The sequence below is a fragment of the Arvicanthis niloticus genome, chromosome 2 (genome assembly GCF_011762505.2).
Source record: "Arvicanthis niloticus isolate mArvNil1 chromosome 2, mArvNil1.pat.X, whole genome shotgun sequence".
Classification (NCBI taxonomy): Eukaryota; Metazoa; Chordata; class Mammalia; order Rodentia; family Muridae; genus Arvicanthis; species Arvicanthis niloticus.
In genome coordinates, this window is record NC_047659.1 from 76,554,751 (window position 1) to 76,571,681 (window position 16,931).

The 16,931-nt window shown below is 46.3% G+C and overlaps 1 protein-coding gene and 1 long non-coding RNA gene across 2 annotated transcripts; one reads left to right on the forward strand and one right to left on the reverse strand.

Annotated features, from left to right (window-relative positions):
* Window positions 1-605: 605 nt before the first annotated feature.
* LOC143441380 (uncharacterized) lies at window positions 606-8,151 on the reverse strand. The gene is made up of 3 exons (XR_013108718.1): window positions 8,051-8,151; window positions 3,304-3,473; window positions 606-1,447 (listed from the first exon to the last, which is right to left on the reverse strand). It is a non-coding gene; the product is annotated as an uncharacterized LOC143441380 (long non-coding RNA).
* A 133-nt stretch (window positions 8,152-8,284) lies between these two features.
* C2H11orf91 (chromosome 2 C11orf91 homolog) lies at window positions 8,285-12,189 on the forward strand. The gene is made up of 2 exons (XM_034495948.2): window positions 8,285-8,807; window positions 9,980-12,189. Exons 1-2 carry the CDS (start codon window positions 8,309-8,311, stop codon window positions 10,063-10,065), a joined length of 585 nt encoding a protein of 194 aa, XP_034351839.1. The 5' UTR covers window positions 8,285-8,308; the 3' UTR covers window positions 10,066-12,189.
* The last annotated feature ends 4,742 nt before the right edge of the window (window positions 12,190-16,931 follow it).

Below are 16,931 nucleotides of genomic sequence, written 5' to 3' on the forward strand. Positions count from 1 at the left end.
GCAACAGAAAGAAAACAACCCTGGGCACTTTCAACTCCTGTTGCCTTGGTTGTTAGTATCCTCTGTTGGGGCATTCTATGATCTTTCTCTCAGTTCTCTCTGCCAAGTCTTATTATCAGCTACAGCTGTTTCCTCAAAAGCATTTTATCTCCTCAGTTGGTGGAGCCAAGTAGGATATTCAACAGGAGTTCTGAGAAACTATAACTGAATTTAACTCATTTAAACAGTGGGTGAGTTGCATCCAAGAGTCCAAAAAAACTAGGAACTGCTGCTCCAGAAGTCTATCTCCAGATCCAGATTCTAGTATAAAACTGTCTGAGCCACATCTTGAGTCGTGGAGTTCAATGGCTGGGGGAAAGGGTAGAGTTGTTTGTTTTAAATTTGTTTTAAAAAGTTACATTTGTAAACTGGATGTGGTGGCCCATGCCAATCCCAGCACTCAGGAAGCAAAGACAGGCAGATCCCTGAATTTGAGGCCAGCCTGGTCTACGGAGTGAGTTCTAGGACAGCCTGGGCTACTCAGAGAACCTTGTCTTTTTTTAAAAAAAAAATTTACATTTGTGTTTTTCTCGCTCCTCCCCCTGCGTCTCCCCCCCCCCCTCTCTGTGTGTGTGTGTGTGTGTGTGTGTGTGTGACATATGAAGGGGTCAGAGGAAGACTTGGTAGAGTCAGTTCTCAGCTATTGTGTGAGATCCAGGAGCTCTGGAGCCAAGCTCCTTTACCCGTTCAGCCCTTTCACTGGCACCAAAAAGGTAGTTTTTGAAAACAGAACTTGGGTCCTCCTAGGTAAGGAGGGCAGCTGTTTCTTTCTGCACAAAGTTGTGCTCATGAAGTGGCTGCCTGAACCCACAGGCAGCACTGCTAAGGCCACGCAAGAAGATACCAGGTTACCTGGTTTCATAAAAACTGTCAGACTGTTCAGTGCTGGGCTGTCTTTAAGAGATGGGCTATGGATTCAGAGGTATATCCTGTGGGTTTGCAAACAGAATTCATATTATATGCCCTGGAGAATGCTGCCCAATATCCAACTTAATCTTAGAAGCACGAAATGTCAAGGTGTGGGTAGATGCCTCTTATATCCTGGCAGGCACTCTCAGGATTTAAGGTGGTGCCTGTCTGACTGTGTTCTCAGTTTTGGATTTGAGACTTCCAATGAACCAAATGTCTAGATGTATACATCTTCCTTCTTCGTAGGGCCAGGCGATTTATCTGCTCAAGGTAAGTCTTTCATCAGTCTTCAAAGCCTTTTAGCACATACTGGTTTCTGTTGCTTGCAAACACATCTGCTAAATGGCTCTCTCCACTAAGAGCTGCTCGTGATAAGGTAGTATTGTCTCAAGGTGGTACTCATCTGACATTGTGATGAGAGCAACTGCAGGTGGGGGGCTTGCCAGCTCTGGGTCTGTCTTCATCAGCACTACCATCTCACCTTGCATAAGAATTGGAACTGCAGGGGAAAAGAGATGGCTCAGTGGTTAAGAGCATTGACTCCTCTTCCAGAAGACCTGGATTCAATTCCCAGAACCCACCTGGCAGCTCACAACTGTTTGTAACTCTACTTGTAGGGGATCAGATGTACTCTCCATAGGTACCTTCTCCATAGGCACACATGTGTGTTGGGAGCCGACTCCTAGCAGAAAGTGGCTATCTTTGCAGCCATCTCGAGTCATATACCCTGACAAGAGACTTGTTTTTCAACAGCCCACAACAGCTGAGCACACTCTGATAAATATCTTGTTTTTCCCACATATCATGTTTTGTTGTTTAGTGCCCACAGCTGCAAGGTACACATGGTAAAGTGTCTTCAGCTGTGTTCCCCTGCTTGTTCACGGAGGCAAGGCATGTGGTAAAGTATATATATACCCACAGTTTCCTTTTAGTAAAGGAGACTTGATCACATACTCTGTCTTGTCTCCATTCTCTTGTCCCTCCATCCCCACTCTCTCTCTTGCTAGACCCTGTTGACTGATCCTTGGACTGGAGCACTTAGCCCCCAAGTGTGGGGCAGTGTGGGCTGGCACATTTTATCCCCCAAAAGTGGGGCAGCCTGGAGCAGTTTGGACCAGTCTGGGACACACGTGGTACATGGACATGCAGGCAAACACTTATATACATAAAATAATAAAATAATGATTTGGAAAAGTTGGCTGACTTGCTCAAGGCCACTAAAGGCAGTAAGGTGACACATTCACATTGAGCTCTGTGGTCTGCCACTCTCTACTCTCCTTGTGTGCAGTCTTTGATGTGCTGCAGGATAGCTTTGGAAGGAAACCTGGGATAGGACTGACACGTCCATGCTTTGAAGAAATCAGTTCCTACCTTTGTTGACAAAGGAGAACATAAGTGTCTGTTTTATCATTCAAAAGGTCCCTAACAGTGTAAGCTTTCCAGAAGGCAGAAGGCCATATATAGAAATATAAACTTTCTTCTTTTTAATTGTTTCTTGTTGGGAGCCGACTTTAGTAGAAAGCGGCTAGATCAACTTTGCAGCCAAATGGAACCATATACCCTGATGAAAGACTTGGTTGTCAAAAGCCTACAACAGCTGAAGCACACTCTGATAAATATATTGTTTATCCCACATAGCTTGTTTTGCTGTTTAGTGACCTCAGCTGTATGGTGCACGTGGTAAAGTGTTTTCACCTGTGTTCTCCTGCTTGTGTATATAAATACCTCAGAATTCCCTTCAATAAGAGAGACTTGATAAAGAAGAGACTTGATCACACTCTGTCTTGTCTCCATTCTTTGTGTCGCTTGCCCCACTCTCTCTCTTGACCAGAGCACTTAGCCCCAAAAGTGTTGAGGCAAAGCGTTGAGGCAGTTTCTCTCAGGTATTTTGATTGCAGCCACAAAAGCTGCCTAACACACCAGAGAGCAAAGCTGTTAGGGCTAAGAGGCCTCAGGCTTAGAGCAAATCACACAGAACACCATCACATTCTGCTTTGAAACGTCCACCTCAGGTATTTTAATATAGCTCAACCTCGAACTCGAGATCTTCCTGTTACTTCTCCCTCTGAGTGCTAGGATGACAAGCGTAGCACCAAACCCAGTTTGTGAGGTGCTAGAGATGGAGTCAAGAGCTTCAAGCACAGCAGGCAAGCACCTTATCAACTAGTCCTGTTCGGAAAAACAAAACCCCAAAACAACCTAGCTTGGGCTTTCTGTATACACTTTGGATCTGAAGGGGAAGGGAACTGTAAGGGTCTGATAAGCAGCATGCCAGCCATAATGAAGGTTTAATTATGGGGTGGTATGGTTTGGTGCTATTGATTGGGCAGTGACAGAATCTTTAGGAGGTGGTACCTGGGAGGGGTGCACGCTCCTCCAGAGGATGCTGGGCCCTCAGCTCCTTCCTCTTCTGCTTCCTGGATATCATGAGGTAAACAGCTTTGCTCTGCCATAAACTCTGTGCCCTGATGCTTTGCCTTGTCACCAATCAAAAATGGAGTCAGCTATCCATGGAGCCTCTGAACCTGGAAGCCACAATAAACTTTCTTTTTTTAGTTGTTTTTCTCAGGCATATCATTGTGGCCACAAAAACTGCCTAACATACCAGAGAGCGGGGTTGTTAGGGCTACAGAGGCCTCGGGCTTACAGAAAATCACACCATATTTATAATAGTGAGTGATGTAAAGAGAAACTCACACCATATTTATAACACTGACTGATGTAAAGAACTGGTCAGAGGTCTCCTTCCTAGGTTTCTTACATGACTAAAATAAAATTCTTTGATGAATAATCTTAGCTCATCTAAGGCTCCCTGTCCATATATTCTCATTTTACATGGGAGTAAGAATGACCATATTGAATGCCTTACTTTTTGGATGAATGCCTACAATAATCTATTAGAAACAAGAATATTACTTTCCCTCTAGCCACTGGGTAGGTCCAGAACCTCTGGCCAAGGGAAGGCCAGCTTATGACCTGCAGGGGATGACCAGGAGCTTCCTGGTCTATGGAGTGGGCATTCACTCTCTGTGATTAGTATCCTTCAGGGTGGGTGGGGACATTGCTGTTCTCAGCCTTGTTTTTTTTTTTTTTTTTTTTGAGACAGGGTTTTTCTGTATAGCCCTGGCTGTCCTGGAACTCACTCTGTTGACCAGGCTGGCCTCTCAAACTCAGAAATCCACCTGCCTCTGCCTTCCAAGTGCTAGGATTAAAGGCATACACCACCACTGTCCCTGGGTATTCTTGACTCCTTAAATCCCAGCTAACCTGGCTGTCAGGAAACCTATGTGTGTGTGTGGTGGCTGGTAGTGACTCATGTTGGGCCACACCTGGAGTTTTGAGTTGTAATCTGTAAACTCTACTTCTATGAACCCAGTACTAACTGGTGATTAATGAATGACCTTTCGACAGGGAGTGCAGTGCTCTGTGTGAGACCTCCTCTATTCCCACAGTGTGAGGGATTGAGCCTAGGGCCTTGTGCCCTTGTGCACTACCAAGGGCTTACAGTCAGCTACAACTCCAGACCTTTGTATTTTGAGATAGGTTTTTGTCATACTGCCTAGGCAGACCTTGAAACTTAGCCCTTCCAGTCTTGGCCTCTGGAGTAAGCTTGACTTTCAGGCCTATGTCACAAGTCTCAGCTACAGCCCAAGGGCTTCTTTCATGCCCAGCATGACTGTAAGCACCATCAGTATACTAGCCCATGTAATTCTTCTCAGTTTTCAATATGAATAGTATTGCCTGAACCTAAATTCATCAAGGATTTGCAGATTACAGATAGAGATCACGGATGGCACCCATTTCCCTGGCTAGGCTATTAAGCAGCTCACCTTGAGGTTCAGCTAAGTCCTCCCTTTACTAATCCCGTCTCCGATGTTCTGAGTTTTTAACTTATTTGACCAAGTTTCTATCTGTTGCAACCAAAGCGACTTGGCTGAGACAGTTACTGGTGAGAAGGGGTAGCTGGTGGGAACAAAGCCCTGTGCTGTAGGAGGCTGGGAACAGAGCATCTGGGCATTGTCGGTTTCCCTGAAGGGACCTACTGCTATGGGACGTTTGGCTCCTTGTCACTTGGTCTCTGGTCCCTCCTTTCTAATAATAGAAATTTCAGTTGCCTTCTGGGAACTGAAATCCATCTTTTCAGTCTTTGGAAACTGTTAATAAAAGCTCCCACAACCAAAACATAAAGAACAGGCATAGCCAGGCAGTGGTGGCACATGCCTTATATCCCAGCACTTGGGAGGCAGAGGCAGGTGGATTTCTGAGTTCGAGGCCAGCCTGGTCTACAGAGTGAGTTTCAGGACAGCCAGGGCTATACAGAGAAACCCTGTCTTGAAAACAAACAAACAGACAAACAAACAAAATAAAGAACAGGCATGTTTTCCTCTTGGGGTGTCACCCAAGTGAAGTTATTATGCAAGGACTAGTGAAACAAAATAAATCTGTTGTTCTTGAAACTACACCTCTCTCCAGTATTCAGCTACAAACTACAGACAACCCAGATATTGTAATCAAATCTGTTTTGTTGCTGCAAACAATCCAGAAGTAAGCAGCTGCTAGGTTTGGTTCAGTTGCTCAACACTGTTTGGGCTGCTATATTGGTGGTATTCTTGGTCTTTCCCTCACAAACACAGAGCCACTATAGACCTTCCTGCACTGCATCCAAGGTCAAGACAGAAAGAGATTTTGAGGAAATCGTGTTTCAGTTTTCCTTACTAGAAAATTAAAATCATTGGTATAAAACTCCCTACTGTCTGTCTTCTTATTTGTATATTCTGGTTGGATCTGGATCCTGTAGCCAGAATGTGTTACAAGAATGGATGTGAGCTGCAAGAGGAATGGGGAAAGCCAGAATTACTTTCTCCAGCCTCTGTGGGTGAAGGAAGCAAAGGGAAAGGACTGTGATCGTATCATCACTAGAACACCAAGAAGCAGTGCCGGCTCTCTGCTGGCCGCACTGGATAGGGCACTGTTGATCCTGCTCTGCTCTAGGGCTCTGCACTTTCCAGATGTAATTCTCAAGCTTTCCACTCTGTTAAGGTTTCCACACAGGCTTTGCTTTGGGCTGCTTGGTCTTCAGCCGATGGTGCTATTTTTGGAGTTTCTCAAAACGGTGGGGCGTGGAGCCTAGCTGGAGGAAGCCGCCCAAAGTCAGCACAGCTTCTTGGTTCCTGTTGATGAGGTCTACTCAGGTGTCTGCTCGTCCAGGCTTCTTTACACCCTACTCCACTGGCCTAGCTCTCAGACTTCAAGTTCAATAACTTGTTAAGTTTTATTTTATTTTTGCTACCTCCACAAATACATGGGAATACATCTACCTAGAAAACAAACATAAAGGCTGGACTGCATTTTTGAGAACATTTTTCTGAAATAGTGGGAACTGAGAAGGAGGTGGGAATATCTAAGCCTTCACGTCCACACCAGCACAATGGTTAATTCAGATTACTAATAAAGGGCTGTTTTGTGTTTCTTAGAATAGCATGGCCCTTAGATTATGGCACAAACAACATCCAAAAAGAGCCAGCCTGCTGCCGGGAAGAGGGACTTGAAGATCAGAGGCCAAGAAGGCAGCCGTGGCCTTGCCATGGTAGGACACAGAGTCCCTTTTAAAAACAGGTTCTTGATGTCACAGATGAAAGAATCTTAAAAAAAAAAAAAAAAAAAAAAGACACAGGGTGGAACTTGAGGGCAATTTATCTGAGTTAGAAAGAGAAAACAATAGGTCATGCAGCTGTTGAGGGAGGAAGAAGAGGAGTGGGGAGAGGGAAAATTACCCTCTTTAATTCATAAGCCAGAATGTGCCCATGTTCACCAGTGACCATGATGTGGGGTAGCTGGAGTATATAAATATTTCATTAATGGGGGAGTTGCTCTTGGGCAAACCTACTTTATATTTCTTTTCACCATTTAGCTCAGGTTCCTCTTGTTTGAGTAATAAAATAGCCTTTGCTCTTTGATGCAGGAGGTGGGGGAGGGACTCTTACCTATTTTACAATGAGCTGACTTAACAGTGCTGTTGAAATAATTCATTTGTTAAGAGCTTTTACTGCCCTTGCAGAAGATCCTGATAGAGTTTCCGGCACCCATATCCTCCTCTGACCTCTGTGGGCTTCTGACCGTACAGGGAGCACATACATGCATTCATCCACACAAATAAAATACAATTTAAAAAGGAAAGAATGAAAAACTGGTTTACAAGTCAAGCAACATGCTGGGTGCGGTGATGCCTGTCTCTAAGGCCACCAGGTAAGACAGGTAAGAGGACTGCTGTAACTTTGTGGCCAACCTGCTCCACGTAGGAAGTTCTAGTCCAGCTTGGGCTATCTTATCTCAAAACCCAAAAGCAAACGACCAACCTCTCCCCCAAGTCAAACTACTTGCTCAAGACTAGCATTTGAATATCAGACTCCATCCTTTGCTGCCCTACTGCGTGTATTTAGCACATAGATGTATACACACAGCATTCACTCATGGAGCTGAGCCTGGGGTTTCATGGCCCCCACCCCTCCCTGTTCATTCCCACAGGTGATCATTATAAGAATAAGTCACCTGAAGGAAACCGACTTCTCCTTGGTTATTGGCTACTATTTCACAAAAATGAGTTGTACATATCTCTTGGACAGAACGTTCAGTTCTCAGGAATGGGTGTGGCGACTAAAGTGGACTCCGTGATAATTTCCTTTTGGTGTTTTGCTGCCTGCGTCAGCTCCTGATAACTTATAAGCTCAGAAGAGAATTAAACTGCATTTCATTAAAAGAAAAAAAGTTGTTTGCTTTAGGGTCATTACAAATCCAGACTGCTTTCCCATTTCTAGAATATTCCATAGCATCACTTAATTTACCAGAAAGATTTCTTCTTCTCCCTCTGTAGAGGATGAAGTCAACCACCCATTTTTTTTTTTTTTTCAGTTTCTAAATAATGAGTCAAGTTCTCTAGGAAAAAGGACCCAGTTGTTAGGAAATATTTTCCACTCCCTGATAAAAGGAGAAGGCTGAATTTCTCTTAGCCTTGGACAAATCCGTGTGCATTATTAGTGTATGAGAGCAGCAGAAAAGAATTGAAAGCTGCTGGGAGGAGTCTAGGGCCGAAGCGAAAGCATACCTGGGCTATTCTGGGGCCGGCAGTTTAGGGCAGCAGCTGGACTCTAAGAAGTCAAGGACGATAGCTTTGCCCACAGCTGACTCGTGGGGCGGGGCCTCTGCTCTCCAGAGCTCCGCCTTCTAGGGGCGGAGCCAGAGCGAAGGGTGGGGCCGCGCTCCGTCGGGGCGGGGCCTGTGGAATCTCCGAACTCCTAGACACGGGGCCTTGGCGCGCGTCTCCCGGCGCGGGGTTCCTCTCACGCAGCCTCCCATTCAAAAGATGCCGAAGGGGCGGCGCGGCAGCCAGAACCCCAAGATGAGCCAGCGGCCGGCCCCGCCCCTCTACTTTCCGTCGCTCTACGACCGGGGCATCTCGTCGTCTCCGCTGAGCGACTTTAACATCTGGAAGAAGCTCTTTGTGCCGCTGAAGGCGGGCGGGACGCCGGCGGCCGGGGTGGCAGGGGTAGCGGGGGTCCGACCCCTGCCTCTGGCACCCCCAGCCACCGTGCCTCCGCCGCCGCCTGGCCTGGGTCCCCCCAGCGAGCGTCCGTGTCCTCCTCCCTGGCCATCAGGCCTGGCCTCTATTCCCTACGAGCCTCTGCGCTTCTTCTACTCGCCGCCTCCAGGCCCCGAGATGGCAACTTCGGCCCTGGTCCCGGGCTCCACGACCCCCTGGCTAGCCTCCACCTCCCACCCCGAGGAGCTGTGTGAGCTAGAGATCCGGATTAAGGAGCTGGAGCTGCTCACGATCACTGGGGACGGCTTCGACTCCCAGCGCTGTGCGTGACTGCCAAAGGAGCCCAATCCTACTGCCCTAATTGCCCCCTAGAGTCAGGCACCAGAATGTGACCTTACATGGTCCCCAGCCCTAGGAGTCCCACTCCCAAAATCTGTCCTCCAGAGGTTTAGACCCCCACGTGCTGAATTTCAACCGACCCCTGCCTCACCACACACCTGAGCTAAACAAGCCCTTTAGTTTTAAACCTCACCCTTTAGTGGCTACCCCTTGAAGTAATGTTGACACTGTCTCTTGACACCGAAGCACTCTCTTCCTGAATTTAGCCTTCCTACACGGTAATACCACATTTCTGTAATCTGGAGCTCCACCCACCACAGGCTCTCTATCTCTAGAGACATTAATCTCCAATATTCAAATCTTATGCTGGAGTCTGTGGGTGGAAGGAGATTGTAGGAATTGCCCAAACTTTGAAGGCGCACAGTCATTTACTGAGAAGTCTTGGGCTCTGCCCTTCCCTGGGCCCCAAGCCCTCGGACAAGATCTTGGACTTTGACATCTAAGTCTGAGGTTTTGGGGGTCTACACCAGAACAGACCAAGTGTGCTGATGTAAGCAGGAATCCTTTGAAATATGAACTGATGCCTCTCTATTGGACAGTGAGGCAGTTAAATCCAGTTGTATTTCCAGAAGGACTAATTGCTCAGGAATTAGTAGCCTTAGGCTATCCTTTTGCACCCTCTGTTCTAAGGCTTGGATTTGACTATTAGAGGAAGGCAAGTGGCTCTGGAAAGATAATTTCACCTGTTCTGCACAAGTTAAGTTGGTCCCCTCTGCCACACAGTGGGGTGAAGTATAAAAAAAAGACCCAACTATACACTTAGGTATGCATGGCCATAGGACTGGTCTCTAATTAATCTAATACCCTGTAGGATACATACATAGCCACAGGAGGAAAAAGTCCCTAGAACTGGCCTTTTTCAGTTGTATGAGCTAGACAAGTTAGGAGATTTTAGGGTCGTGCACAATTACTTCTCAGAAGCTTGCTCTGGAAGTTAGAAGATTCCTTCTCAGAGTGGAGGTGTATACCCCTGCAATCCTTAGGAGGCTGAGGCAGAGGGATCATGAATTCCAGAGCAGCTTGGAGCTATATAGGAAGACCCTGAAAAACAAAAACCTTCCCAGCTACAGCTGAGTCTGTTTTGCTCTCCTACAGATAAATTCCTGAAGGCGCTGAAAGATGAAAAATTACAAGGACTGAAGACGACCAGGCAACCTGGAAAGTCGGCCTCCTTCTCCTGAGGAGCTGCCCCCTGGAGCTGGGCAGCCGCCTCCTTAGGTGTTAGTGCTTAGATAATGTGTCCTAGTTGTTGTCATTTCAAAGATGGTTATTTTCTGTTCTGTATTTACTACTGTTATTGTTGCTCTCGGCACATACTTCACATACAGTGCTCACTTGCATGGTAAATCTCATGGCCTCTTACCTCTGTGCTGACGCTGGGGGAATCTCCCTTGTGGGATGTAGAATTGCTGTCTGGCCTGCTATTCAGTCTCCACTCAAGGAGTGGACCCAACACTACTACTGCCAGGGATACCAGGCTGGCCAGTATGTATGAGAGACCAAAGCACGGGCAATAAATCCTGGTCCTGATGTTGGCTCTCAGCCAGAAAGACCCTTGGAAGGCTAGAACTAAAATTAGAACTTGAGTTGCCCTTCATCTCAGTAATTTTCATTTTCAGAAGTACTTGTTCTTCAAAAAATACTTTTTTTGAACCACAAAATTCTGGTGATAATCTTAAAGACACCATCTTTCTAAGAAGTTCACATACAACACTCAAGAGGTGTTTATCAAGTGCTTATTACATACCTAAACCCCCGCTTAAGCACTTGGAATTGGGGATGGCATCCTGAAGAATGACATGCCAATCACAGAGAATGACAAGTCAAACGAGGAAAGGGGGAGCACAGTAGGGACAGCCAGACTATATCCTAAGGAAGACAGAGTGGGACTTTCAAGTAGGGTCTCTTTGAAGATATGGCATATTTTGTTACTGTTTTGAGAACAAAACTATATACTCCAGGCTGACCTTGAACTCCAGATCTTCCTGTACTTGCCTCCCAAGTACTGGGATTACAGTCGCATGCTACCATGCTTGTTCAGCAGGTAGCATTTAAACAATGTGGGGACGTGGTTTAAGATCATCGCCTTGTGTGGGACATCGCCCTGTGTGGGAATGTTCCAGGCAGAAGGGCCAATACAAAGGCTTACAGTGGAGCATTCCAGCATGGGTGAATCCTAACAAACAGGTAAAATGGCAGAGCAGAAGGGGTGAGGGAAGAGGGGTCGGGATGAACGCAGAGGCACTTGTTTATATAGGGTCTTAGAGCTATGGGCAGGTCACAAGGTCTCTGGGACATGAGAAGAGTCCTTAGAGGTTTTTCAACCAAGGTGTAACAGGGCCAGGCGGTGGTCCCAGCACTTGGGAGGCAGAGACAGGCAGATTTCTGAGTTCGAGGCCAGCCTGGTCTACAGAATGAGTTCCAGGACAGCCAGGGCTACACAGAGAAACCCTGTCTCGAAAAACAAAAACAAAAAAAAAAACACCAAACAAAAAAAAAAGTGTAACAGGATCTGACTTGTAGTGCTACAGGTTCCACGTAAACTGTTGTAGCTGTCAATACATCAGGGGTACAGTCAAGGAAGCAGAGAGAGCAGTTAGCAACCAGTAACCCAGCTGAAGAGAGAATGCTGCCCGCAGTGTGTGTATGGAGAGACTATCAGGAGTTGTTGTGGGCTGACCTGCAGCCGCAAGGGGACAGGTTCTGGGGGAGATGAGTAATTTAGTCTGATGTGTATGGAATGGAGAGTTGTCTAGCTAAGGGATATATGAGCCTAAGCTGAGTGACTCTCATTGACAGTGCTGTCATGGCCCTGGCAAGGTGGCTCAGTGGGTAAAGGTAACAAGTCCGACAATCCGAATTGGGTCCCTAGAACCCACGTGATGGAAGGAGAGGACCTACCGCTGAAAACTGTCATCTGACTGCCACACATGTGATATGACACATGTCCACTCACACAAATGCACACATGTTTGGTTTCGGATCCCTGGTACAAGGGACTGAGTTGCATATTTTACATCAAAGGAGACCTAATCTCCAGGTTCTCCCAGCATCCCTCAGTCCTACCTGGCATACCCTGCCCCCAACCCTGAACTTTCCAGCCTAGAGGCTGGGCTGCCCTTCCCCCTATATAATCTAGACATTTTGCACTCCTCGTCCTCTTCCTCTCTTCCTCTTCTTCTTCTTGTCTTCCTTCCTTTCTCCCTCCCCCCCCCGTGTGTGTGTGTGTGTGTCTCCCCTTCCCTATGGCGACTCCCCTCATCCAAGAGCAGCTTCCCAATAAACCTTCCTTTAATATAATCTAATCTGTCTTGAATTGGTTCATTTCACTGGCAGAGCAATAACCTATCAGATGGTGCCAAACCCAGGAGAAGTTGAGTCACCAGCCCAATGGCCCTGGTCTTTCCTGGCCACATGGGGACCATTTCTGTCCCTTTATTCTTCTCTGCTAGATACATAAGTTTTTTGGACTCTGTGAGTATCTATTCTCAGCTAGCCTATTAGGGTGCAGGACCCTCTGGGCTCTCTCTGCTAGAGTCGTGGCTGTGCTAGAATTAGCCCCATTTGAACAAAGACCAGATCTTTGTTTTGGTGGAGCCTTTGGTACAGAGACTCTTATCTGAGGTTACCGCTTCCATATAAATTGTTAGATCTCAGACTATCAATTGGGACACCAATTCTATAGTGTTGGAATTTCTGGCAAACACTGGGAAGATGGGTGCCACAAAATTTTACTCAAATTGGTCTGAATTCCATATGTCCGGGTAATTTTAATCTGGTTTGAACTGGCTCATTTCACCAATGGAGAAATAACCTATCAATAAATACTATATAATTTTTAAAAATTAAATCATTTTTTGATTTAAAAAAATTATAGTGCTGACATGGCACTATAGGCTCCACTCGTACACTTAGTACACACAGTTTGAACTAGGGATATCTTTAAGAGCAATTTTGGCTGAGCAGTAGGGCAAAGACCAGAACAGGGTAATTCTAAGAGAGTCTGGGAGCAGGTCAATTGGAGCTAATGGGGGCTGGTCACTCCTTGGATGTGGTTGAGAAGGAAAATAGAACCAAAGGCAGTTGTTTCTCACAGGAAACCCAAAGATCAAAGCACTGGCAGATTAGGAGCCTGGTCGCTGCCTTCACGATGGCACATTTACTGTTGAATCATCTGGAGGGGAAGAACACAGTGTCCTCCCTTATGTGGTGAAGAGGGCTAACAGGAGAGGGAATTTATTCCTACAAACTGGTTTATAGTGACATTAATTTGATGAAAGGGGGTGGGCCCATGACCTAAATACCCCTGTAAGGCCCTGCTTTCAACCATACACAGTTACACTGAAAGTTAAGCCTCCAAGATGAATCTTGGAGGGGACAGGAATATTCACACAACAGCACAGGATAGGTAGCACCCAGTAGACAGAGACTGGCTTGAAGGGAGGCAGAGAAGACTCACCTCAAGTAGTAGGGATTACCTGTGTGGTATGTGGGTATAGATGTTGGGACATGAATAAACGGGGTGGTGGAACCCCTGGAAGCTGTACAAGTGGACACATGTGCAGAGATCTATGCAGCAATCCCAGCCTGGGCATACCGATTCACATGGCTACAAGCAGGCCTCATTTTGGAATATTTCCAGCATGCCAGGCTGGAAATCCTGGAGCTGTGGGGGGCTAGGTGGGACTGGCCAGCTGCAGGGCTGGAGCCCAGTGTTAAAGGGAAAAGCTCTGCAATGTAACCAAGTCATTGGTTACGGCCAGGTAGAAGTCTGATTTCTCAATTTAGCAACTCATTCGGTGGTTTCAAAACACTATGCAGGCCAAAAGGGTGGAAGACGAAATTCCTTGAGTTGACAAACTTTGTCCTACTAGTAGGACCCTTGTACCCTGACAGTGAGTCTGGATCCTCCCCCCTCCCCCGGGCATTCCCCTGATGCCCGGAAGAGGACAGACTTGAGTCCGGGCATGCTGGGTGTTTCTAGAGAACGTTGCTGTTTTCCTTGAAAACTTTGGACTTTCAGAGCAGTGACTGCTGGGGGCTAGATAACCTTAATGAGAACAAGTGAAAATCAGCCGGGAAAACTGGGTACAGAGCTCAGAAGGAGACAAAGTGTCTCCATGTGGGGGTGAGGAAGGGCAGGGGCTGTGACCTATTACCTCCAGAGAGTCCAGAGTCCAGAGAGCCCCTCACGGGCTATATTCAGATAAGTGGCTCCTGCTAAGTGTTCAGGTGTTGCAGTTAACAAACATCCCATTTAATCCCCTCTACCACATTGTGGGATAGGATTCTCTCAGCAAGTTGGGTTTTTTTGTTTGTTTGTTTGTTTGTTTCTTGTTTTTTCAAGACAGGGTTTCTCTGTATAGCCTTGGCTGTCCTGGAACTCACTCACTCTGTAGACCAGGCTGGCCTCGAACTCAGAAATCCGCCTGCCTCTGCCTCTCAAGTGCTGGGATTAAAGGCGTGCACCACCACCACCACCACCACCACCGGCATTTGTTTTGTTTTTGAGACAGGGTGTCTTATTGGCCTGGGCTCTGGGTTAGGCTAGGAAGGCTGCTGGTAAGCTTTAGGGATTACAAAGGCAAGCAACAGGAACTGCCTTTTAATGCAAAGGTTCTGAATCTAATTAAGGGACTAAGCTATAACTGATTTTTTTGTTTCTTTCCGGATTCATTTGTTGAAATCTAAACCTTGATTTAATGGTGTTAAAGGCGGCTTTTTGAATATGAGTGACTGTATACGAGATCCCAGGGCTGGCAAAATGAGTCTTGAGTAGCAGCCTTTGCCACACTGTCTGATGACTCAAGTTTGATCCTTGGAACACATGGTTAAGAAAAAGAACTGATTTCCAAAAGTTTCTTTTGACCTCTTCACACTCACTGTGGTATATGAATGCCCCTATTCATAGTCTCTCTGCCCCATTTCATAAATAAACAACAAAAAGAAATTCCAGAGAGCACCTTCCTCTTCCTTGATGTGAGGACACAGTTAAAAGAACCGCCCAGGCCCTCATCCAACATGTGGTATCCACCACCTTGATCTTAGATTTTCCTGTCTCCAAAAGTGTGAGAAGTAAACATTTGCTGTTTAGAAGCTACGCCAAACGCAGTGTTTTAGTGTAACCCAAGTGAACAAGGACAGACTCCGGAAGGTGTGGGCTGCCCGTGGGGAAATCCCAGCAGCTCAAGGCCTCAGGTATGAAGGGAAGAAACAGGGAATAGAGAGGACTGTGTAGACAGGGCCCATGGCGAAAGGTGTGGTCCTTATTTAGGGCGACAGAAACCCTGCAGTGGGGGAGACTTCAGTGGGAGGAATTATGCGCTGGGAAGTTTTAGTGTAAACACTGATGTATCTGTTGACTGGATTCCTTCTCATTACTCTTTCTTGTTCCCAAGTGAGGACAAGGCTGACAGTATTCTGGTATTACCCACGTACTTACCTCAGCGTTGCGGGATCACATGATTGCTGATCATGTAATTGCTTCTCCAACGACAAGACAGAATGGAAGAGGCTGTTTCTCCAAAGAAAAAGACTCCTGGCAGATGAAAGAGACTGTGATGGAAGCAACTGCCTAGGCTTGAAAAGGAGTAGAAGAGTCAGCTTCAGGTGTAGGAGAGCCACCTGTCCATTTTTTTCAGGAGTTCTGTGAGCAGTTTATCAAATGTAGTCGTCATTAACACATTTTTGAGAGTTTGAGACAAGGAGTTGGGAGTCTGAGGCTTGTCTGAACTTCATAATAAATCTCAAGTCAGGGGCTGAAGAGATGGCGCAGCAGTTAAGAGTACTGGCCAGTCTTCTAGAGGTCCTGAGTTCAATACCCAGCAACCACGTGATGGTTCACTATAAAGGGATCTGATGCCCTCTTCTGGCATGTAGGCGTAATACAGCAGAACACTCATAAATAAGCAAAATCAGTAAAAATAAATAAATCAAAGTCTAACCAGAATCACACAGCAAGACTGAGTCTCCAAAAATTAAATTAAATTATATCAATTTACAACAGAGGGGTGGACAGCTTTGTAATCCCAGCCCCAGGAGAGTCAGGCAGCGGGTCGGATGCCCTCTTCTGGCCTCCTCAGGGACTGCATGTACATAGTATACATGCCTATATGCAGACACAAAACACATAAAAATAAATAAAGCTTTAAAACAATGACAACTTCCTAAAACAATTCTGAACTTCCTAATTATTTTGTTATTATCTATGCTCTAGATAATGTATCCATGTTGTGTCTGTAGGGGGGAAATAGTGCACAATTGCGTCTCTTCCTATGATGCACAGGGAGAATATTTACACTGTGGAAACCGACACATGTACCAGTGCAGGGTTGTCTTCCCCTTCCCTCAAGAGAATGTTGTTAAACACTTACTACTACACCCCCAGCTAAGTGGGGAGCAAAAGCACAGCCTTATTTATAGCTGAGTTACAGGGGCAGCTGCTTGGGAGCAATCAAGGTCAAGTGAAACACACACACACACACACACACACACACACACACACACACACACACACTCCTAGTGGGTTTCATGTTCTGTCTCTCTCAAAATAGTCAGCAGTGGTAGACAAAGGCCTTTGACTTCTGTGTACATGCTCCTGTCTCTGCCTTGCCCTTTACCTTGCTTTACTTAAAGCAGAATATATATAGCTAGTTGCTTCCTCTGGCTTCATGAGTCCTCAGTGATGGAGGAGGAGAAGGCCTGAAAGAAGCAGCTGGTCCTGTCCACAGGGAAGGCAGGCTGACCCAGGATTTCCTAGCTATAGACAGGAGATAAAGGATTGCACACTGCTACTGACTCCTGATGTGGCAGACCTTGTAAGACAGGTGGAGGAATGTCCTGCAACCTGACCAGATTAACAAATTCTGCTTTAAGTAAATCAGGTAAAGGGCAATGCAGAGACAGGAGCCTGTACACAGAGGTCAAAGGCCTTTGTCTACCACTGCTGACTGTTTTGAGCAAGACAGAACATGACACCCACTAGGAATTACAGCCAGCTGTTATAGGGTGACCCTTTGATGGCAACAGAGTCCTGTGGTGTAAGGGG